A 25,500-nucleotide genomic window follows, 5' to 3' on the forward strand; every position below is an offset into this window, starting at 1 on the left:
TATGTTGCCTTTGGGGTCATCCCAGTGGTCACCATAATCTGAAAAGAGAAGCTTCTCTAACCAAAAGTGAAAGCAGCATTAATATTTGAATATGAACATTAAGTATAGTGCTTATAGGGCAGTTGAGCATAATATATGCATTTATCCAGACAAGAGCAGGCTTTACACCCCTAAGGCTCATGACCTCTCCTACCATAGACTTTTGATTAGGTTTTCAGTACCAGGCATGTATTCCCTCCCATAGAGTGGGTCTCCAGTCCAATTAGAGAGCACTGGTTTCCCCCAACAGACATGCCACTATTGTACCTGTTCAGTCATTTGGCCTATGTGGCCAAACTTGAGGCTTCCAGTGTCTACTGTTTTCACTGCTGATGACTTCTGTCTTCAACAGGGCTGCATGAAGTGCAGCTTTTTTCCATCTTTTGGTTGACTGGTCTACAGGGAGAAGGTCTTCAGCTCAGCCCCCGCTTGATTTCTCAGTGACCTTGACAACCCAAGCATGTGGAGTCTTCAGCAATAGATAATGAATTTTGAGTAGTCACTTTGTTGTTGTTGTTGTTGTTTTTGAGGTAGGATCTCACTCTAGCTCAAGCTGACCTGGAGTTCACTATGTAGTCTCAGGGTGGCCTTGAACTCATGGCGATCCTCCTACCTCTGCCCTCCTGAGTGCTGGGATTAAAGGCATGCGCCATCACACCTGGTATGAGTAGTCACTTTTTTTGTAATTATTTTTTATGAGGGAGAGAGAGAGAGAGAGAGAAGAGGAGAAAATTGGTACACCAGGGCCTCCGGCCATTGCAATCAGATCTAGATGTGTGTGCCATCTTTTGCACATGTGTGACTTTGTGCACTTGTGTCACCATGTGTGTCGAGCTTATGTGGGACCTGGAGAGTTGAACATGGGTCCCTAGACCCTGCAAGCAAATGACTTAACTACTAAGCTATCTCTCCAGCCTGAGTAGTCACATTATTATAAGTTATATTTTGACTGGATAAAAGTAAAAACTATAAGAGTCAAACATAATGTATACTTACAAATTTTGAAATGTGGCAAAATTGTTTTAAATTATTTTATTTTTTGGTTTTTCAAGGTAGGGTCTCACTCTAGGCCAGGTTGACCTGGAATTCACTCTGTATTCTCAGGGTGGCCTCGAACTGACAGCAATCCTCCTACCTCCTGCCACCTGAGTGTTGGGATTAAAGGCATGTGCCACCATGCCCAACTTGTTTAAATTTTTTTGTTTGTTTGTTTTTTGTTTTGTTTTTCTAGGTAGGGTCTCACTCTGGTCCAAGCTGACCTGGAATTAACTATGTAGTCTCAGGGTGACCTTGAACTCTCAGTGATCCTCCTACCTCTGCCTCCTGAGTGCTGGGATTAAAGGCATTTGCCACGACACCCGGCTTGTTTTAAAATATTTAATTAAGTACATGTATAAACTAAATTTTTATTAATGACAACCAAGAATTTGAAAAGATCACCATTAAACTGTCTTTCATAAGAACTGAAAGAAGTCATTTTAATCATAAAGCCCTATATTAAAACATTGTTATATTCAGAAGGAATCTTTGATTTTTCATCAAATTTATCAAAGTATTTTATTTGAACACATACAAATTAAATATTTAATATCATCTCTAACATTCATTTTATCTTTTTTTTTTTTTTTTTTTCGAGGTAGGGTTTCACTCTAGTCCAGGCTGACCTGGAATTTGCTATGTAATCTCAGGATGACCTTGAACTCACAGTGATCCTCCTACCTCTGCCTCCCAAGTGCTGGGATTAAAGGCGTGCACAACCATGCCCAGCTTCATTTTATCATTTTATTAAAACTATACAGCATTAATTCAGACATGGTGACATATGCCTATAATCCTAGCATTCAGGAGGCTGAGGCAGGAGGATAGGATTTTAAGACCTGCCCAGCCTGGCCTACATGAAACCCTGTTGCAATAAAAATAAAAAAAAAAAAAAAAAAAGATCAGGGCGTGATGGCACATGCCTTTAATCCCAGCACTCAAGAGGCAGAGGCAGGAGGATCGCCGTGAGTTCAAGGCCACTCTGAGACTACATAGTGAATTCCAGGTCAGACTGGACCAGAGTGAGACCCTACCTCAAAAAAATAAAAAGAGAGAGAACAAAAGGATATGACATAAAGAAAATTTTCTCCAAGTCCTACTCAGTTATCTCAAAATCCTTTTGATATAAACATAGCCTGATGAGGTGTACAAATTTCATCCCTATAGCTGTCAGTATGTGTGTGGGAGGAAAGGTTGAGAAACACTTCTTTAAACTGAAGGTCAATTTAGGAGGGAGGCACAAGATCAGATGTATCCCGAAGTAGCTGAGGAGGATTTTTGAACTTCTGATCATCCTGACTCTAGCTCTGGAGTGCTGCTGGAATTATAATTATGGGTGTGTGTTACCATGTCCAGTTTATTTTGTGCATGAGATCAAACCATGCACACTAAGCAAATATTCTACCAACTGAGTTATGTCCTCAGCCCTAGATCAAGATTCTTAACCTGTGGTTCCTCCGTGAATTTTAGTGAGTGCATAAAATATTCAAGTCTATCACTTTTTTTTGGTATGCATGTATGATGTGGTGTGTGAATGTATAGTTTATGCACATGTGTGCAGACATGTGCACACCGCACAGATGGAGAATGTTCTCTACTGAAGGAGAATGTCACATGTCCTTTCTACTGCTCTTCTGCATTGTCACTGAAACTGGAGCTTTTTTAGTCTGACTAGTTGATCAGTGAGCCCAGCAATTCTCCTTTCTCCTCTTGACCCAGGATTGGGGTTATGTAAATGTGTGTGGCCACACTCAGATTTTTTATATGTGGATGCTGGGGTTAGAACTCAGCTGTCTTAGGACCTTTCAAATCCCTTTGCTTGCATAACAAGCACTTGTACCCACTGAGCCATTTCCCCAGCCCTGCAATTTCAAGTTCCTCTATAACTTCACTCCAATTAGACCACCAGTACACAGTGGGAAAAGTGATGGTGCTATAAGTAGAATTAGGACTTTTATCTCTTTGGCTCTGTTGAGAATCCTGCTTTTAGTCCCCCCTCTTCTTTTTTTTTTTTTTTTTTAATTTAGTCAAGGTACTTGCCAAGCATGTTGGTACATACCTGTAATCCCAGCACTTGGAAGGTGGAGGCAAAGAGTTCAAGGCCAGCCTTGGCCATATAGTTTGACACCAGCCTGGGTTACAATGAGACACTTTCTCAAAAAAACACCATTTAGCTAGTATAGAAAAAGAGTCCTGGGCTTTTCACTCTATTAGTAGATACTGCCTCTTAGATAACCACGAAGACCTAGTAGGAATCTGGACACCAGAGAAGAAAGTTATAAATGGTGTAGTGAAAATAGATTTCATACATGTAGCTGGGAGTGGTGGCGCACGCCTTTAATCCCAGCACTCAGGAGGCAGAGGTAGGAGGATCGCCGTGAGTTCAAGGCCACCCTGAGACTACAGAGTTAATTCCAGGTCAGCCTGGACCAGAGTGAGATCCTACCTAAAAAAAAAAAAATAGATTTCATACATGTGATGTAGCCTAGTTCAAAAAGCCTGAAAGTCGGTATCATAAAAAGTACATTTATCTAGACTGTCCTCTCTGTTTCTATAGAACTTAATATTTATCTAGACTTCTAGATATCTCTAGAAGCCTAGCAGAAGTGACTAAATTCATAGTGCCACTAAAGTATAATTATTTGTTGATGTGTTTTTCTCTGATCATAGATTATGAGCTCCTGAGAGGTAGACACTTATTTTGTTCTTAAAATAGTACCTAGTACATAACACAGTATACTCTCAACTGATGATAAACATGCTATAAACAAGCTATAATTTCACAATATAAGTCTTCTAAAATGTCAATATACCAGGAAGAGACAATTCCCTTGTAAATTAATGAATTAACTTCCTGATGCCAATAATGCAAATCTGGATACTTTTTAATCAAACTTTGACCCAAGATGTACTATGCAAAACTGTCTATATTTACCATTAGCTGAGATCTATCTTTCTGTTAAGAAAAGGCATGAATCAGGACAGGAGAGATGGCTCAGCAGTCAAGGTACTTGACTGCAAAGCCTAACGACCCTAGATTTATTCCCCAGTTCTCACATAAAGCCAGGTACACAAGGTGGCGCATGTGTCTGTCTGGACTTCGTTTGCAGTGGCTAGAAGCCCTAGCGCACCCATTCTCCCTCCCTCTCTTCCTCTTTCTCTCACACTGTCAATCAAATAATTTTAAAAGAAACAAAAGGCATGGATCTTGTCTTTTTTGTTCTTTTTATTCCCCTTTTGCTTAAAGCTGTTTTCTACACATAGTATATATTCAACAAAGCCTGCCTGAACTTGGGAAGGAACTACAGAGAATGTAAAGTTATCTTTCGTATGCAGGACTTTTCAGTTTCCATATAGTTCCATCAGGAACTAGAGCTCTAAGAGTTTGCGAAAGGTTTACACAGCTGGAACTAGAAACCAGGTCTGACTCATGGGAGTGCTCTTTCCCACTGTAAGGTTAATAAAATTAAGCATCTCATCTTCCAAATGGATTTAAGAGTAGGCTACTAACTATTGATTTGAATACATTCTTGTTGATTTAAAACAAATATTTCATTTATTTGAAGTCATTTAGCTTTCAGCTACATAGATTTTTTTTTTTTTTGGCTTTGCATATAACTTCCTGTTTGGTTTTTAAGCATCGGTTCAAAGTTCTTAATTCTGAACCTTGCCTTCTCTTTTCCTGTTTACCAGGGAGCTCTGGGAAAAACACAGATTACTTGATCTGTGAAACCATACATGTTTAATTCTGTCTCACAGGCATTTTTGATCACCACCAGGGGGCAAAAGCCTACCAGCTGGTTTCTCTGCAATACAATTTATGTAGGATTGTACAGTACAGGGACCCTCAGCGATTCTTGATGGAACCTCCCTGCTAATTATTTCAACCACAAGGCCCCAGGGACAGAACAAAGGCTCAGCACAGAGCGCTCTTGTGGCACTTAACTACACAGCAACCAGAAAGAGCTCATGACAGCCCTGTCAGTTTAAAAGGAGCAATGAGATCCAAGAGTGTTTGAGTGACAAACTGGAGGAGGTAGGCTTTAGCAACCGCCAACCCCTCAGTGTGTGTTTCCTGCATCTTTGATATGCATGGTGCTATTTACCAGCTCATCCACTCAACTCTTTGTGTAAATAACCAATGGTGTTTGCACTGTGCAATCTTTTTTTTTCGTTATAATCTTGATTTATGTTCTGTTGACTATTTTTAGAAAGTTCTTTTTTTTTTTATTAGAGAGAAAGAAAAAGAGTGAGAGAATATGAATGGGCGCGCCAGGGCCTCCAGCCACTGCAAACGAACTCCAGACGCGTGCGACCCCTTGTGCATCTGGCCTACGTGGGTCCTGGGGGAACCGAACCCAGTGTCCTTAGGCTTCGCAGACAAGCGCCTTAACTGCTGAGCCATCTCTCCAGCCTTAGAACATTTTCCATCTACATTTTCACTAATGTCTGTGGAATCATAGCATCTAGAAGCAGAGAGCTCAGGGAGCAGATCCTGTTGGGTAGATTTTCTTCACAGCAGGAAGCAAATGGTGGTCAAGAGAAAGCTGTACCTTCTTCATAACCCAGCCCAGCTTTCTGAGACTCCAGGTCCACTCAGCCTGTCTCTCTCCTCAGGTACAATGAATGACTTCAGCTAGGTGGCAGAAGAAGGAAGCCTGAGGCGTCCCAGGGTTTACATCGAAGAAAAAAAAAAAATCTTTCTTTCAAAAACTCTGATGACCAAGCATGACAGAAGGGTGGGAAGCTCCCCCTGATGCCATCATCCCACCCCAGAGCAGGGTTCCTGGGGGTAGGCGGGTCTCCGGGTGTCGTCCCTTTTCGTGAACGCCCCTCCAAAGCGTCGGAAAGCTCCCGCGCAGCCCTTTGCCACTAGACGACGCGTCTTTCCCTCGGGGATCTGCACCTCATTCTCTCTTCTCCACGCTGGATTTAGGCGGCGCGCACCACCTCAGAGCACGGTAGTCTTTCAGAAGTGCGGACTCCCCCAGCCTAGGACCATCCCCATACATCCCCGCCCCAACCCGAAAGGCTTCCCCGCCCGTTCCCCACAGCACCTGGCCCCGGGCCAAGCCGCACGAGGCCGGCCCTCAGGGAAGGAAGCCCGCGTCAGGGGCTGCGGCTCGAGGCATCCCGCCCCCCCCGCCCCCGCGCACTCCCCACCCCGACCGCGCACGCGCGCACTCGGCCGGCTTCCGGCAACTCAAGGGTTACGCGGCGGCGGCGGCGCGCGCCGAGGGGAGAGGCGGTTGCTGACAGGTGGCGCCTGCGCACTGGGCGCGCTCATTGTGCCCCGCAGCAGCCGAACCGCCCGCCCGCCCGTTCGGCGCGTCAGTCCGCGAGAGTCCCGGTGGTGGGTGTGGAGCCCGAGGCCGTTCCCGCAGCCTCCTCTTTCTTTCTCCGTGCCCTTCGCCTCTACCCCGTACCTACCTCCTTTTTTTTTTTTCCCCCTCCATCCCGGCTCCCGTCACCCTCCCGCTACCCCCCCCCCACCTCCTCCCCTACACTCTGCACGAGAATGCCCTGTCCGGAACAACCCAGCAGCGCCTAGATGGCTTTGGTCACGGTCCAGCGGTCGCCTACCCCCAGCACCACCTCCAGCCCCTGCGCCTCGGTGAGTCCCGCCCGGCGGCCGCCTCCTGGCTTCTGTCACTGCGGCTCCGCTTTGCCTCAGCGGGTCCCGCCGAACGCCACTGCGCACGCGCCGCGCTCTTCCCAGGCCTTGGCACTCGGCTGCCGCGAACACCGCCCCCCCACCCTCATCTTACTAGACAAGCCGCAGGAACTACGAGACGTTGTTTTCTTTCTTTCTTTTTTTTGCCCTCCCGTCTCCCTCCTCACCCATCACCCCGAGCACCCAACCTCGCACTGCGTTCACACTGGAATCTCCTGAAGCATGCCTTCCCATGGCTTGAGCACTTCCTTTCAGCAATGAGTCATTCTTGCTTTTCACCCTCCCCCTCTTCTTTTACCCTCTGTTGCTGTGCTGCAAAGAGATGGAGATTGGCGGCGGGGGGGGGTGGGGGGGTTGGACGCGGGGTTGACGACGACGACACTCTTGCATTGCCCCTTTACCCACATTCACATCCCTTTACCCACACCATTTCAAGGACCCGCTCGGAATTTGTGCACACTGGCCAGTTGGGACTCGCCCAGTGTGTGCCTTCGCCTTGTAGCCACTTGCGCCTTTTTCTTGTGCTCTGTGCCGTTCAGGTTTCACCGGATTGCTGAACGGTACTTACTCCTTGCTTTCTTCCTTCCCTCCAAGGATGGAGGTGGGCTCCTCTGCTTCTTGAACTTTCACCTTTCTTGACAAGGGCCTGAAACATCCGCTGCCGCCGAGTGACCAGTGCCAATTCATTTCTGTCTTACAGACATTTATGCCTTATGTTCATTGCTCGTAATCATTCTTGTGCTTGAGTCGTCTTCGAATGGCTCATTACTTCAGATGCCTATGCCAGTAAAGCATGTTTTCAGAAGGAAAGTGCCCAGGCAACCAGCCTTTTTCTGCTGGGCATGTCTTTGCCTTCACCCCCACTCCTGCTTCTTTACAACTCTATTCTCAGATAGTTTTTGAAAATATCGGTTGACAAACATATTGCACCACTTGGATAAAATAGGTCCTAAAAAACAAATAACTAGTTTAAATGTGGGCAGTTGGAAAGATTACATTGAGCTTCCGACAGAATTTTATTTTTTAATATTCTGTTGGTGGTTTACTAGTGTCAGGTTGCAAACAGATATTCAATAAACACTATCACTGTCCATTATATTTTTAAAAAGTTGGGTTGGAGCTGAAGAGATGTCTCAGCAGTTAAGGTGCTTGCCTGCAAAGCCTAAGAGCCCAGGGTTTATTCCCTGGTACCCACATAAAACCAGATGCACAAGGTGATATATGTGTTTGGAGTTCGTTTGCAGTGTCTAGAGGCTCTGGCATGCCCCTTCTCTCTCTCCTCTTTCTCTCTGTCTCTCTCTGCTTGCATATAAAAAAGTTGGGTTGTTCTCAGTATTTGTTAACTGAGGTGTTAGGTTTTATATCATGAAAACATGCTGCCTTGTGATTTCAGTATACTTTCGTATATTTTTGTGAATTTCAAACTTTTGTTGCATATAGTGGTGGATTCTTTTCTGAGGTCTCTTGTGTGTGTTGTGTGACCAAACTGACAATTCTACCCTAATTGAAAGAATGATCTTATTTCAGAGGTTAACTTATCTTGTGCTGTTCCAGAATGTAGAACTGGGATCCTTGGATAGAAGTTGAGGGAGGCTGATTTCCACTAGTTGTAAGGAAGAATTTTGTAGCAATGGAATACATTGTAAAGAACCATTCCTGGCAATATTTAGGTAAATGCTGGAAGACCTTTTGCCTGGAAGCCAATAAAAGGAATCCTTGTGGTGGAGGGATTCTAGGGGTTTCTAATACTTTAAGGTTCTGTGATTTGAAAATAATTGTATGGCAGAACTGATAAACATTTAGGGTCTGTTAAGGACAAATATCAAAGTGATGGAAATTTTATATGTATATATATGTATACACACACACACACACACACACACACACACACACACACACACACACAATGACTAGTCCTTTAACATAGATTTTCAAAAGTCATTGACATCAAACTGTTTTAATTCACTCCACTAGTAAATCCTTTGGTTTACTTTGGACCTACTTTTGGCTGAGAAGGCAATGGAAGGTTAGTAAATACATACAAATAGACTGGAAATAGTATTTCCTTGGGTATTGTTGCAAATGGTTTATGCTATAATATATCTATTAAGTCATTATTATACCAATTTCTGTGAAGTGAATGATTAGTATACAGCAGGGCCATATTTAGTTGATCTGACTTTATTAGCCAAAACTATTTTAGAATCTTGGGGAATGTTAATAGTTACTGTAACATCTTTTAAAAATTTATTTACAAAATAGTGGGTAAGCCAGGGGTCACCACAACCTCTTGCTGCTGAACATGAACTTCAGATACATGGTGGTTTTTTTTTTTTCTTTACCATAGGTATTGGGGAATTGCAAGCAAGTCCCTTTAACCTCTGGGCCATCTCTGCAGCCTCAATAGTTACATTTTAAAAAGTATTTTTATTTATTTATTCTCAAGCAGAGATAGAAGAGATACAGACAGAGAGAATGGGCACTCCAGGGCCTTTAGCCACTGCAGACAAACTCCAGATACATGTGCCACTTTGTGTATCTGGCTTTCTGTGGGTATTGGGGAATTTAACCTGGGTTGTTAGGCTTTGCAGACAAATGCCTTAACTGCTGAGCCATCTCCTCAGCCCTCAATAGTCACTTTAACATCCGTAATTAAATTGGCTGTGTAGTAAACTCAGTGGTTATATCTGCTGGCCTTGTTATTTCAGTTGTTTATGTTTGGCCTCTGTGTGCAAAGGAATCCTGGCACTGGTGTGTATGAATAATAATCAGCATTACTAGCGTGACTGATCAGGCAGTCATCTTTCACTTTAAATTGTCTTCCTATTTGCCTTCATGCAGAGCTGTGCTCAGCTGAGCTGTCTTGTGGTCCTTATGCTTCAGTATTTGCTGCTGTCCAACCTGCATATATTTTGCTGTCATATTTGTTGCTACATGAATAGGTTGGGCTGTGTGGGGTAAAGGAGACCATGAGTGCAAAATGCTTCTAACTAGAGAAGCCTAAGTAAGGAGGGATTTTATTTTGTGAAGTTGGGATCTAATCTTTTAATCACTTTAAAGCAGTCTGTGATACTTTTTCACTATAGCATATTGGGCATCTTAATATTGTCTGCTTTTTAGTCAGTGTGATGGTTAAATCTTTCTTGTCAGCTTGTCTGGATTCAGAATCACCTAGGAGACACACCTCTGGGTGTATCTGTGAAGCCCTTTCAGAGATGTTTAACTGAGAAAGGACTATCTATTCTAAATGAAGGTGACACTAATCACTATGGGTTAGGGTCCTGGACTGAATAAAGCAGGAAAAAGGAGAAAATCAGCAGAGCTCCAGTATCCCCTTTCTCTGCTTCCTCATCTACCCAGATGTGCAAAAGCACCTGCCTCAATGCCTTCCCCTCCATGGTGAACTATGCCCTCAAACTGAGAGCCAAAATAACTCCTTTTTCCCTTAAGTTGCTTTTTGTCTGCCATTTGATCACAGGAATGAGAAAAGTAATTAATACCATCACCTACTAGGTGTGAATGACCACTCTAGATACTAAGGCCTATAAGGTTTCCTTGTCTATTTGGTCATATAATCTGGGTACGCAGGGCAGTGGAGAACAAACATGAAGTTGGAGGGCAGAAAAGGAAAGTGAGAGGAATGATACTGTATGTACATGAAGAACCACATTGTAATGGCTATACTTATTGCTTGAACCTAGATTGATATTAGTTAACTAATAGTAGTAATGAGTATTAACCATATCTAACATCTTTTGGATCCTCATCCACAACAGGCACCATATGAAATGACTTACATACATGAATGAATTAACTTTACTACTTGCATCATGCCTGAGGAAAATGGCTTTTATTTCTACCGTATAGATGAAGAAACTGAGGCAAGGAGACATTTAAAGGAATGTTCCTATGCCACTCAGTCTGTTAGTGATTGGAATTGCAATTCAAATCTAGATGTGTCTAACTTTTGAAGAGATGTTGAACTGATGGTGGTGAAGGGGAAGTATGGCATAGGTGGCTCTCAAGTTAGTTCTTTTTTTTTTTTTCTTCAAGGTAAGGTCTCACTCTAGTTCAGGCTGACCTGGAATTCACTGTGTAGTCTCTGGTGGCCTTGAACTCATGGCAGTCCTCCTACCTCTGCCTCCCGAATGCTGGGTTTAAAGGCATGCGCCACCATGCCCAGCTTAGTTCTTTTTTTTTTTTTTTTTTTTTAGGCAAGCCTAACAGACTTGGTCTCTTTTTTTTTTTTTTTTAATTTGATATATTAGTTTTCTTTTCATCAAATACAGGCAGTTTGGTACCATTGTTTAGGCTCATCTGTGATCTACCCCCTCCCATTAGACCCTCCTTGTTGATGTAAATGGGTCGTGCATTGTGGAGTTAGTCCCCAGTTATTGGTATGCTAAATGTCTCTGCAAATCATGACCCAACATGTGACTCTGACATTCTTTCCGCCCCCTCTTCCACAAAATGCGAGACAGTGAGAGTAAGAGAATTGGTGCACCAGGGCCTTCAATCACTATAATTGAATTCCACCTTGCACACTTGCATTACCTTGTGTGGGACCTGGAGAGTCAAACATGGGTCCTTAGGCTTCTTAGACAAGCGTATTAACCACTAAGCAATTCCTCTAGCTCTCAAGATAGGTTTTAAAAGTGATTTGAATTTCTACTGGCTGAGGGATAAGATAGGAAGACTAGAGTATTACAAGTAGAGAAAAGCTGTATGTATTTGTATTTAGAGGCATAAAAGTACAAGGCATATCTTAAGGAATCAAATAGACTAGTTTTAGAAAGGATTTATTTGGAAGAATAGTAAGAGATAAAAGTAAGAAATTATTGGGTGAAGAAATGGCTTACTGGTTAAGGTGCTTGCTAGCAAAGCCAAAGGACCCAGATTCAATTCTCCAGTACCCACATAAAGCCATATGTATAAGGTGGAGAGCTGGGCTTGGTGGTGCACACCTTTAATCCTAGCACTTGGAAGGCAGAGATAGGAGGATCGCAGTGAGTTCAAGGCTATCCTGGGACTATAGAGTGAATTCCAGGGAATTCCATGTTAGCCTGAGCTAGAGCAAGACCCTACCACAAAAAAAAAAAAAAAAAAAAAAACCCACACACATAGATGTACAAGGTGGCACATGTATCTGGAGTTTATTTATTTATTTATTTTTTGCAGTAGTTGTAGGCCCTGGTGCACCCCTATTCATTCTCTCTCCTCTCTCATATATATATATATTGGAAAATTAAGTAGGGCTGGAGAGATGGCTTAGTGGGTAAAGGGCTTGCCTGCAAAGCCCCTAAGGACCCAGGTTCAATCCCCTGGTACCCACATAAACAAGATGCCCAAGGTGGTGCATGTGTTTGGAGTTCTTTTCAATTTAGAGGCCCTGGCATGCCCATTCCCTCTATCTTCCCCCCTGCCACCAGTAAATGCATAAATAAAATATTAAATAAAAAAGTGAGACCCTATCTAGGAACTACCAAATTTATGTGTTTGAACTTGGAGAAAGTAATAGAGGTTCTTAGAAAATTTCAGCAAGTATTATCACAATGGTGTTTTTGTGTTGCCTTTTTTTGTGTGTTTTTGGAGGTAGGGTTTCACTCTAGCTCAGGCTAACCTGGAATTTACTAAGCAGTCTCGGGGTAGCCCTGAACTCACGGCAGTCCTCTTACCCCTGCCTCCCAAGTGCTAGGATTAAAGGCGTGCACCACCATGCCTGGGCACAATGGTGTTTTAAGAAAATTGATCTGTGGGAATGGGCTATGGAGGTAAATAGAGAGTTCTCAAAGGAAGAAATACGAATGGCATATAAGCATCTAAAAAAATGTTCTACGTCACTTGTCATCAGGGAAATGCAGATTAAAACTACATTGAGATTACATCTCCTTTTAGATTGGCTACCATCATGAAAACAAATGATCATAAATGCTGGCAGGGATGTGGAAAAAGAGGAGCCCTTCTACACTGCTGGTGGGAATGCAATCTGGTCCAGCCATTGTGGAAATCAGTGTGGAGGTTCCTAAAGTAGCTAAAGATTGATCTACCATATGACCCAGCTATAGCACTCCTAGGCATGTATCCTAAGGACTCATCTCATTTCCTTAGAGATACATGCTCAACCATGTTTATTGCTGCTCAATTTATAATAGCTGGGAAATGGAACCAGCCTAGATGTCCCTCAACTGATGAGTGGATAATGAAGATGTGGCACATTTATACAATGGAGTTCTACTCAGCGGTAAAGAAAAATGAAGTTATAAAATTTGCAGATAAATGGATGGATCTGGAAAAGATTATACTAAGTGAGGTAACTCAGGCCCAGAAAGCCAAGTGCCACATGTTCTCCCTCATATGTGGATCCTAGCTGCAGATGATTGGGCTTCTGCGTGAGAAGGAAAAAACTCAGTAACATAGGCTAATAAGTTAAAAAGGAGATATAAAGGGAAGAGAAAGGAAGGTACTTAATAGGTTGGTATTGTGTATATGTAAGTAGAATGATTGAGATGGGGAGGGGATATGGAGAAGGGAATTTCAAAGAGGAAAGTGGGGGGGAGGGTATTACCATGGGATATTTTTTATAATCATGGAAAATGTTAATAAAAATTGAGAAAAAAAGAAAAGAAAAAGAAAATTGATCTGTGGGGCTGGGGAGATGTCTCAGTGATTTAAATGCATTGCTTGCAAAGCCTGTTGGCCTGGGTTTTTTCCCCAGTAGCCATGTAAAGCCAGATGCACAAAGTGGCACATGCATCTGGAGTTTGTTTGCAGCAGAAAGAGGCCCTGGCTTGCCCATTCCCTCATTCTTTCTCTCGCTTTAAAAATTTTATTTATTTATTTGAGAGAGAGAGAGAGAGAATGGGGCATGCCAGGGCCTCCAGCCATTGCAGATGAACTCCAGATGCATGTAATCCCTTGTGCATCTGGCTTATATGGGTCCTGGAGGATTGAACCGGGATCCGTTGGCTTTGGAGGCAAGTGCCTTAACTGCTAAGCCCTCTCTCCAGCCCTCATTCTCTCTTTCTGCATATATATTTGATCTAGGAGCTATGAGCCTGCAGGAGTTAAAGAATAGTGAGAGAAGTCATGAGTTTAACCACAATACTTATTGTTATAGCCTGAAGTGGGATTTTGAAGTGTTAATAGAAAGAAGTAGATAGTTGTCAGGAATTGTGGGGAAGACTCAAAAGATGTGAGGATTGATTGAATATAGGGGTTAGAGGAATCAGAAATGCCAAAACTTTTGGGGTATATTTTCTTTCTAGGAAATAATTTTTTCCTAATCAGTAGGGGCGATTTCAGAATTCTTGGCCAGGGGTGTACCTGTTTAGCCCTGGGTTCAACCCCAGCACCAAAAACAACAAAATACTTTCCTTCCGTCTTTTCTTTCTGATATAAATTTTCTTTTTGTAATGTACTTTTCTTTGTTCAATTTTATTTATTTGAGAGTGACAGACAGAGAAAGAGGCAGATATATATAGAGAGAAAGAATGGGCACACCAGGGCCTCTAGCCATTGCAAATGAACTCCAGATGCCTGCGCCCCCTTGTGCATCTGGCTAACGTGGGTCCTGGGGAATCGAGCCTTGAACCTGGGTCCTTAGGCTTCACAGGCAAGCGCTTAACTGCTAAGTCATCTCTCCAGCCCTTGTAATGCACTTTTAATTTTTTTCTATATTTATTTCTAGTTGACAGATGATAATTGCACATTTTTATGGGGGACAATGTGATGATTTACATGATGAACACAATGTGTACATATGTAAATGCATATGTACAATGTGTAATGGTTAGATCAAAATATTTATATCTGTCACCTTGACATTTATCATTTCTTAGTGTTGGAAACATTCAAAATCATCTCTAGAGCTGGGTGTGGTGGCACATGCCTTTAATCCTAGCACTCGGGAAGCAGAGGTAGGAGATCGCTGTGAATTTAAGGCCACCCTGAGACTACATAGTGAATTCCAGATCAGCCTGAGCTAAGAATGAAAACCCTACCTCAAAAAAAAAAAACAAAACACATCATCTCTACTAGCTATCTTGAATATTAAAAGGTATTCTTCCTATACAAGTGTACCCCTGTTCCTTTTTTTTTTTTTCTTTTTTGGATTTTTGAGGTAGGGTCTCACTTTGTTCCAGGCTGACCTGGAATTCACTATGTAGCCTCAGGGTGGCCTCCATACTCCTACCTCTGCTTCCGGAGGGCTGGGATTAAAGGCATGCGCCACCACACCCAGTTTACCCCTGTGCTTTTTAACTATCCTCTGCCTTCCTTCCTTCCCCACGCCTTTGTCAGGCTCTGGTGTCCACTATTCTCACAACTTTTATGAAGTCAGCTTGTTAGCATTCATTCACCTTATGCCTGACAGTTTTCACGTAACGTAATGTTCTTCAGTTTTGACTATATTGTTGCAAATGACAGAATTTTATTCTTTTTATAGCCAAACAGTATTCCATTGTATATGTACCATATTTTCTTTATCCATTCAACTGTTGATAAGTACCTAGGTTGATTCTGTACCTTGGCTGTTGTGACTAGTGCTTCAGTAAACATGCCAATGCAGGTGTTACTTCAACATACTGATTTCATTTCCTTTGGTTATATACCCAGTAGTGCTTTGCTAGATCACCTGGCAGTTCTGATTCTCAGTTTATTTATTTATTTATTTTGGTGTATGTGTTCATGTGTGTGAGTGTGGGTGCAAGTGTTCCATAGCACATGTTCAGGTCTGAGGACAACTTGGGAGTCAGTCCTCACCTTCTACCTCCTTTGAGGTAGAGTCTCATGTTGTTCACTACTGCTTTTTTCACCAGGTTAGCCAGGCTTCTCAGCTTCTGGATAGTTCTTCTGTTTCCCCTTCTTGCTCATAGAATTGGCTGGGGTTACAAATGCCTGCCATAGCATTTGCTTTTTATGTGGGTTGGGGTTCCAAACTTAGGTACTCAGGCTGGCACAGAAAGCAGTTTATCTACCAAGTCCACTCCCCAGCCTGTTTCTAGTTGTTTTTTTTTTTTTTAATATTTCATCTATCTATGGGGGGGTGTTGAAGGCAGATGTATATATAGAGGGAATGGGTATGCCAAGGCCACCAGCCACTGCAAACAAACTCCAGACACATGCACCACTTTGTACATCCTGCTTATGTGGGAACTGGACTGGGAGTCAAACCCAGGTCCTTAGACTTCTCAGGCAAATGCCTTAACTACTAAGTGATTTCTCCAGCCCTAGTTTTTTTTTTTTTTTTAAACTCCATGTACTTTACTATAATGGCTATACTGATTTACATTCCCACCAACAGTGTATGAGAATTACCCTTTCTTTGCATCCTTGCTAGCAAAAATTTGTTTGATAAAAATTGTATACACCGGAGGAGAGAATCAGCCCATTGTACCTCACCAGGGCCCCAGCTGAAACCATAGAGAAATTGGGGAAATTAGCAAGTGTGCTGCTTTCTTGGTAAACCTGGTACCAGCACAAGGGTGAAGGAGATAGACACAGAACACTCAACTCCTACCAAGCCAGATATCCACAGACATAGAGACTCCCAAGACCTCATCACTGAAGTAAACCTAAAATGAACCCAACATGGCTCAGGGAAATTCATGGAAGAGGGGCCTGAAAGATTGTTAGAGCTACATGTTGGGTCATTACGCACAGAGACATGGCCTCTTACCCATAACTGATGGCTAACCCCTCAAAGCACAACCCACATTCCCCAATGAGGAGGGTCCCCCCGGAGGGGGGAGGACAGGGAGGAGGCTAACGATGGTACCAACATGACTGTATACACACTGTGTATATAGCTAATAAAAATTTACCCAGGCGTGGTGGCACACACCTTTAATCCCAGCACTTGTGAAGCAGCGGTAGGAGGATCGCCTTGAGTTCAAGGCCACCCTGAGGGTACATAGTGAATTCCAGGTCAGATTGGGCTAGAGCAAAACCCTACCTTGAAAAAACAAACAACAAAGTTAACAAGGTGAGTGTGGTGTTGCACACCTGTAATCCCAGCATTTGAGAGACTGGTAGGAAGATGAATTTGAGGTCAGCCTGGGCTAATAGTAAAGTTATTGGCTAACCTGGAGTACATAGGGAGACTGTGTTTCAAGAAAAACAAAAAATTAAAAGAAAACGTAAAAGAATTAGCAAATTTTGCTATTTAATATAGGGACAGATGTATCTCTAGGGCCTAGTAATTCCTGAGGGCTACCATTTTATGTTCATAATGATGACTGAATCATCAGAAGGCTTAATCTGATTTGGCCTTGATTTAAGCTACCAAGATGAAGTATGATATATTTTTAGATAGATGCCCATCCAATTTTCATCAAAGTTTTAATGTTTAAGATGCATACTTTAATAGTGGTGTGCACCTCTAATCCCAGCTACTCAGCAGTAGTATTGTGAGTTCAAGGTCAGCCTGGGAAACACAAAGAAAAGAAAAGAAAAGAAAAGAAAAGAAAAGAAAAGAAAAGAAAAGAAAAGAAAAGAAAAGAGAAAAGAAGAAAAGAAAGAAAAAAGAACCCACTTCTATTAATTGGTTAAATTCATTTACATATATATATATATATATATATATATATATATATATATATATATATATGGTGATACAAGATAAAAGAAAGTTACATATGCATATTCAAATATGGTCATATTTTCTTCTTTAGCCAAGAAAATTGACCATGTTAAATATGAAATAATTTCTGTGAAATATAAATACTTAAAGCAATACTTTAAATTTTTTGAAAAAGCTTTACAACCTTGCATAAAAGGAACAGCACATGGCATTGTCATAAATTTAGAAATGCAGAAATGTATGTAAAATAGAATAAAAGGCATGTGCTATCATTATATTATCTTTTTCTTTCCTTGAGAGAGAATTAAGTAGCCTCATCTGGTCTCAAATTTGTGATCTTCCTGCTTTAACCTCTTGAATGCTGGGATTACCATAATTGTATTTGAAATACTGTTATATATATATAACAGTATATATATATACATATATATATATATGGACATATATATGTATATATACACACACAATAATCTTGCACAATTAAAAATTTTTTAAAGTATTTCATTTTTATTTATTTATTTGAGAGAGAGCAAGAGAGAATGAGAGAGAGAGAGAGAAAGAGAGAATGAATGGGCATGCCAGGGCCTCCAGCCACTGCAAATGAATTCCAGATGCATGCCATGTGCATCTGGCTTATGTGAGTCCTGGAGAATCGAACCTGGTTCTTTGGCATTGCAGTCTAGTTCCTTACCTGCTAAGCCATCTCTTAAGCCGTAAATTTTTTTTCAATGTTTGGTATATGTCACAGATATATTGCCCTATCAAAAATGGATATATTAGAAGGTTATATTATGATGAATTCTGATTGCTATTTGTAGGCATCTAGCTTTTGCCATCCTTTTTTATATTATGCATTACATTACAGTGAACATTATTGTACATAAATATTTGTTTTGAATACATTTTGAACATTTATTAAGATTTCAAAAAAAAAGCAATTACTGGATTACAGGGCATAAACAATTTTAAAACTACTATTACATGTTTAGGCTTTCTAGAAAGGTTATTACAATTAACATCTATTCCAGCCAATGTCATGTAAGAATACTCATTTCTCCTGACCTTATTAACATTGGGTAGTCACATTTCATTTTTTTCTTTTGAGGTAGGGTCTCACTCTAGCCCAGGCTGACCTAGAATTCACTATGTAGTCTCAGCCTGGCCTCAAATTCACATCAATCCTCCTACCTGTGCCTCCCAAGTGCTGGGATTAAAGGCCTGAACCACCACGCCGGACTCATTTCATTTTTAATAATTACTAGTTGTGGGGAATAATGAGTAGTATCAACTCTAGTAGTTGGTTTAATTTGTAGCTTATTAGTAAACAAGTTGAATATTTTTACAGATATTTAGTAGTCATTCATATTAACTTCTTAAATGATAATTTTATTTAAGTGTAATTTACAAATTCCAAAATTTACCAGCTTTAACAACTTTACAATTCAATGATTTGTAGCAAACTTACAGTTATGCAACCCTCATTTCAATCCTGTACTTCTTTTTTGTGAACTATTTGTTCATTCTTTTAAATTTATGTATTTTCTGATGCTAGTCATCTAACATCTTATTTTATCTGTTACAAACTATTTGTTTTTTTTTTTAAATTCAATTCGTATTACTCTTAAATCTACAGTTAAAAGTGTGGGTGTGAGACCTGGAATGAACAACCTTGCTAAACCTCTTCAGCCTTGTTTCTCCCCAAGTCCTTGCATTGCGCACTGCTCACAGTTAAGCTGACATGCCTTGCTCCCCTTCGTCTCTAGGCTTCTGGCACATGCTTTCCCTGGAGCACATTTCCTTCTCCCATTTACCTAACTAATTCCTACTCATCCTTCAGGTCTCAGCTTAAATGTCACTTCTGGAAAGCTTCCCTGACTCCACCCCTGACCATGGTAGGTGCCCCTCTGTGCACACCATAGCACCCTATACCTACCCATCTTGGTTGTTCCTACTTTACTGCACTTTAGTATTGGATTGATTATCTTCCTAACTAAGCTTTCAGCCAAGACTGGCTCTATGTGCATGTTTTTGTATCATTGGGGCTCACAAGTATTTGACATAGGAATCAATAAATGGTTAATGAATAAGGATGCATTTAGCATATTTTTTCCCATTTTAGTTCTTCCAATGTTTTTTTTTTTTTTTTTCCGAAGAAGGGTCTCACTCTAGTCCAGGCTGACCTGAAATTCACTCTGTAGTCTCAGAGTGACCTTGAACTCATGGTGATCCTCCTACCTTTGCCTCCCAAGTGCTGGGATTAAAGGCGTGCCACCACGCCTGACCTTCTTCCATTGTTTTTAAGCATAGGGAGATACCCCAGAAGCGTATAGGAGATGACCACTTTTAAGACTTTAGGTAACAGGTTGCCAAATTGTCCTCCAGAAAGGTTGACTAAATCTTTGTTTACAACCAGTATTTAGAATTACTTCACAGTACTCTCCTCAGCTTGAAGTGTCCTCTTTGTCATCCATTTTCTTTTTCCTTTTCTCTTTTTCTTTTCTTTCTTTCTTTCTTTTTTTTTTTTTTTTTGTTTCTTTGAGGGAGGGTCTCACTCTAGCTCAGGCTGACCTGGAATTCAGGGTAGCCTTGAATTTACTGTGATCCTCCTACCTCTCTGCCTCCTGAGTGCTGGGATTAAAGGTGTATGCCACCACGCCCGGCTCTCATTTTCTTTATCATCATAGCTACTGTTAATTGAATTTTTTGTGTATACTAGATAATGTGCTAAGTATCTTTATACCTGCTAGACAAACACTCTACCACTAAACTATTGCCTGGTGTCTTGTGGTAAGTATCGTACCTGAGTTATTTTTTAATGTTACCATCACTCTTGTAGCGTAGGTTCTGCTATTCATTCTCTCTCCCTCTTCCTTCTTTTCTTCCATTCCTTCCTCACTTCCCTCTCATCCTCCTCCTTTATTCCTATTTGGAGGGAGAGGGTGCTGAGGATTGAACCCAGCACTTTGCACAAGCTATGCACATGTTCTACCACTGTAGCTCCTATTACCTCTGCTTTATGAAGAGAAGTAAAATGAATTATCCAAAATTGTAGGTAAGTATCTGATCTCAGAGCACCTTCTCTTAACCATTAGTATTTTATTATTTTACTTGCACTTTTGTCAGAGGTTAAACATTGGTTTAGACATTTACTGTTTGCCAGACTCAGCGGCATGTGCCTGTATTCCCAGATACTCAGGCAGCCAAAGGAACATCACTTGAGCTCATGTGTTTAAAACCAACCCAGACAACAGAGGGAGACACAGTCTCAAAAAAAAAAAAAAAAGCCAGGCATCACAGCACACACCTTTAATGAAGGTAGAGGTAGGAGGATTTCCTTGAGTTCGAGGCCACCCTGAAATTACATAGTAAGTTTCAGGTCAGCCTGGGCTGGAGCGAGACCCTACCTCAAAAAACAAAACAACAACAACAAAAAAAACCCACCACCACCACCACCAACAAAAAAACAGACTAAAAGCTCAAAACAAAAAATAATTTAAAAAAGCCAACCCTACAACAAACGGATAACATTTACCATTATATGTTTTACATTCCTCATATTGTATACTACCCATATATTTTCCTCAGGTTTCTCCATATATTTATTTACTTATTTAAAATTTTTACTTATTTACTTATTTGACAGAGAAAGAGGGGGAGAGAGAGAGAATGGGCACACCAGAGCCTCCAGCCACTGCAGACGAACTCCAGATGTATGCATCCCTTGTGCATCTGGCTAATGTGGGTACTGGGGAATTGAACATGGGTCCTTTGGCTTTGCAGACAAATGCCTTAACTGCTACGCCACCACTCCAGCCTCATATATATATTTTTTTCCATGTTGATTTCTACTTGTTTTGCAAAGTTTGGCCCTGTTTTTCATTTGCCATTTTATTTGATTGTATTCATTTTGACATTTATATTTAAAACTTTTTTCTTTTCAAGGCAAAGAGCTTTATTTCGGGCTTAAGCTCCGACTCTTGACTTCACCAGCACAGTGGATCCATGCAAGAGCATATATTTAAAACTTTTTAATGACATCAATCCAAAATCTCTCTATGTGTATTTTCACTTTGGTTTTCCGTTAACAGAGAAAAAAATTCTCTTATATTTTTTTAAAGTTGTTCATAGTTTTATTTTATGTTTTAATCATTTGAATTTTACTATATGATGCAGAATAGGGATTACATTATTTTTTTTTAAATAGTTAATTTTATGAAACGAGTACTTTGTTTTTTCAATGGTATATAACTCCACTTCTGGGAAATTGTGTTTGACACTAAGGTACAGTATTATTGAAGTGTCACTGTTAGTCCCACAGGAGCTAAGTTTACCAACTATTAAGTGCTTAATAAATTATGTGGATAAAAATAAACTATCTTAGGGCTGGAGGGATGGTTTAGTGGTTAAGGTGTTTGCCTGCAAACAGGACCCAGGTTCGATCCCCTAGGGCCCACATTAGCCAGATGCACAAGGGGGCACATGCATCTGGAGTTCATTTGCAGTGGCTGGAGGCCCTGGCATGCCCATTCTCTTTCTCCCTCTTTCTCTGTCAAATAAGTAAACAAATAAAATATTTTAAAAAATATACTAGCTTAAAACTTACAATTTGACTGAAGTACCTGGGAAATCCTGGGGAAGACCAGCCTGCCTTTGGTACTCAGAAAGCATCTGTACATCCCCCACCTTTCTGTTTAGTTTTAAGTGAGAAGGATCAGATTCTAGATTGCATGTAGTCTTATAATTACACTTGATGCAGCCTTGTTTTAAACATTGCACCATTCATAAAATTATAAATAAAATTATTTCAAGGGGCTGGGGATATTGCTCAGTGGTTAAATGTGTTTGCTTAGAAATCCTGCCAGCCCGGGCTTAATTCCCCAGCCACTCACCTAAAGCTGGGCAAACATTCATTTGCAGTGTCAAGAGATCCTGGTTTGTACATGTGCATGTGTGGGCACACACATGCTCACATTTGAATACATAAATAAAATTAGTCTTAAAAAGATTATTTAAAAAATTATTTCAAAATAAAGGATAGAATTTATATATAAAACAATATTTCTCCTGGTTCCAAAAGCTTACAATTTAATTGTTTTCTATTTATTAATTTATTTATTTTTGGTTTTTTGAGGTAGGGTCTCACTCTAGCCCAGGCTGACCTGGAATTCACTATGGAGTCTCAGGGTGGCCTTGAACCCAAGGCAATCCTCCTACCTCTGCCTCCCGAGTGCTGGGATTAAAGGCGTGCACCACCATGCCCGGCTACAATTTAATTCTTTTCATTAAATGCTATTGACATTCTGACTACAACAGTGCCTGGCCTTTTGTAAATTTTCACATTTATGCTTTCATCTATTTATTTATTCATTCAAACAATCTAGGTGTAATAGGGAAACAATTTCCAATGGAATTAAAGATGATTATTGACAAGACCTTTACCCAACCTGAAATATGCCAGAGGCTATGTATAATTGGGTGAAAATGTTAAAATCTTATTAAAAAGTGCTATTTATGTGGGCAATCCCGTCAGTCTTCCTCTGGTTCTCATGCTTTTACAAACTGCTCTGCAGTTTGTTTTCTTTTATTTATTTATTATTTTTTGGTTTTTCGAGGTAGGGTCTCAATCTACCTCAGGCTGACCTGGAATTCACCATGTGATCTCAGGGTGGCCTCAAACTCACAGCAATCCTTCTACCTCTGCCTCCCAAGTGCTGGGATTAAAGGTGTGTGCCACCATGCCCGGCTCTGTCCTATACTTTTTACCCATCTGAGGAGCACAGATGCTGATCACAGTGGCCCTCATTTTCCCATTTGATAAGGGAAATTCTGGTGAAATGCCCTTATCTCTGAAAATGTATTGAAAAGTTTGATGACTCTGAAAATCAGGGTAGAAATATTTAATTTATTGAATAGAAGAGGATGTACTTAGAAGCAAATAGGAAGAGGTAATACTGTGTTCCAGCATATATTTATGTAACTGTTTAATTTAATTCTTAAAGCTATCTAGTACATTTTTGTGTCCTACAATATACTTGAGTCAGAGGATATCTGGCTACTCATTTATGCCACTACTGGTGATCCAGTAGCCAGTTAATCCCTGGCCTTAGGAAACTTAGAGGAGAACTTGAAAGACTGATGTTAAGTAATTAAATTACAGCATACTAATCACAAATATATAACCCATAGAAAGAAAGACCAGCAGGGATGTCTTGAGTTGGAACTGGGGCCAGGGAAATGGTCAGTGAAAGCATGAGGGCCTGAGAGGGCCTGAGTTCCATCCCCAGCACACATATAAAAAGTCAGGTCATGGACACTTTATCCCCAGTTATGTGAGGGGCAGGCATAGTCAAGAGAATTGCAAGGGCTTGCTGGTAAGCCACTCTGATTGGAAACCAGCAACTTCAGGTTCATAGATTCTGTCTCAAGGAAACAATGTGGAAGAGTAGTAGAGGATACCTGATGTTTTCCTCTGGCCTTTTCTCATGTGCACACACTTGTTTATCTGTACATATACACCATACCACACCATACCATACTACAGTACATACACACACACCCCAAAAGGAAAAGAGTTGGAATTGATCAAGTAAACAAAGGGAAATGAATGAGCATCAGGAAGGAGGGTGGCATTCTTAAGCATGAACTTAATCAGGGCTAGATATGGTGTTATGTATGTTAAGAACTACATGCAAAACAATGCTTACTGTATTGCAAAGTAGAAAAGAGAAGTGGAGAAATAAAGATGATTTTCAACATCTGTAGCCTACTTTTATTTTGAATACATTGTATATGTGATCTCATGGCTTCCCTTTAAAGTGACTTTGTTTGGGCTGGAGAGATGGCTTAGCGGTTAAGCGCTTGCCTGTGAAGCCTAAGGGCCCCGGTTCGAGGCTCGGTTCCCCAGGTCCCACGTTAGCCAGATGCACAAGGGGGCGCACGCGTCTGGAGTTCGTTTGCAGAGGCTGGAAGCCCTGGCGCGCCCATTCTCTCTCTCCCTCTATCTGTCCTTCTCTCTGTATCTGTCGCTCTCAAATAAATAAATAAATAAATAATTAAAAAAAAAATTTAAAGTGACTTTGTTTTCTTAGTTATCCCAGACTGGCCTCAAACTTGTTATGTACTTGAGGCTGTCTTTTAACTCCCGGTCCTCCTACCTCCATTGCCCAAGTGCTGGGATTATAGGCATAGGCCACCATACCAAGCTTGATTTGTCGTCTTTTTATATATATATTTTTATTGTTGTTGTTGATGATTTGTCTTGATCTGTCTATACAAACTGTACCTCTCTCAACTCTAACCATTTTATGATGGTTTGGGGGTTTGTGAACATGATCCTAGTAAATGCCCATTCTGATATAGGTTATATGGGTACGGGGAGCCCTGCAAATATTTTTGTTTTCCTCTTTTTTTTTTTTAAACATTTTTTAGAACATGCAAGTTTTCATTTTTATTTATTTATTTGAGAGTGACAGAGAGAGAGAGGGAGAGACACAGATAGAGAGAGAATGAGCGCGCCAGGGCTTCCAGCCACTGCAAACGAACTCCAGATGCGTGCGCCCTCTTGTGCATCTGGCTAACGTGGGTCCTGGGGAATTGAGCCTCGAACCGGGGTCCTTAGGCTTCACAGGCAAGCGCTTAACTGCTAAGCCATCTCTCCAGCCCCTCTTTTTTGTTTTTTCAAGTTAGGGTCTCACTTTAGCTTAGGATAATCAGGAATTCACTATATAGTCTCAGGGTGGCCTTGAACTCATGGCGATCCTCCTACCTCTGTCTCCCTAGTGCTGGGATGAAAGGAGTGTGCCACCATTACTGTTTTTTTTTCTTTCTTCTTTTCTTTTAAAAAAAAAATTTTACTTATTTATTTGAGAGAGAGAAAGAGGCAGAGAGAGAGAGAGAGAGAGAGAGCGAGCAGGCACACCAGGGCCTCCTGCTACTGCAAATGAACTTCAGATGCATGCACCCCCTTGTGCATATGGCTTACGTGGGTCTTGGATAATTGAACCAGGATCCTTTGGCTTTGTAGGCAAATGCCTTAACCAAGTTATCTCTCCAGCCCTGTTTTCCTCTTAACTCTTCAAAATACTATCATAATATAAGGTAGCCTAGCATAGTGGTTATAAGGGTAAGGCCTACTTGAATCTGAATCCTGACATTATAATTTACTAGACTT

At 41.0% G+C, this 25,500-nt stretch overlaps 1 protein-coding gene across 1 annotated transcript in view; it reads left to right on the top strand.

Moving 5' to 3' along the window:
- The first annotated feature begins 6,569 nt into the window (after positions 1-6,569).
- Ssh2 (slingshot protein phosphatase 2) overlaps positions 6,570-25,500 on the top strand; it is a 345,428-nt gene continuing 326,497 nt past the window's right edge. The window contains exon 1 of the mRNA XM_004667880.3: positions 6,570-6,691. Coding sequence (XP_004667937.1) covers positions 6,629-6,691 — 63 coding nt within the window. The 5' untranslated portion in view covers positions 6,570-6,628. The remainder of the gene's footprint in view (positions 6,692-25,500) is intronic.

This window comes from Jaculus jaculus, chromosome 9 (assembly GCF_020740685.1).
Source record: "Jaculus jaculus isolate mJacJac1 chromosome 9, mJacJac1.mat.Y.cur, whole genome shotgun sequence".
NCBI classification, from domain to species: domain Eukaryota; kingdom Metazoa; phylum Chordata; class Mammalia; order Rodentia; family Dipodidae; genus Jaculus; species Jaculus jaculus.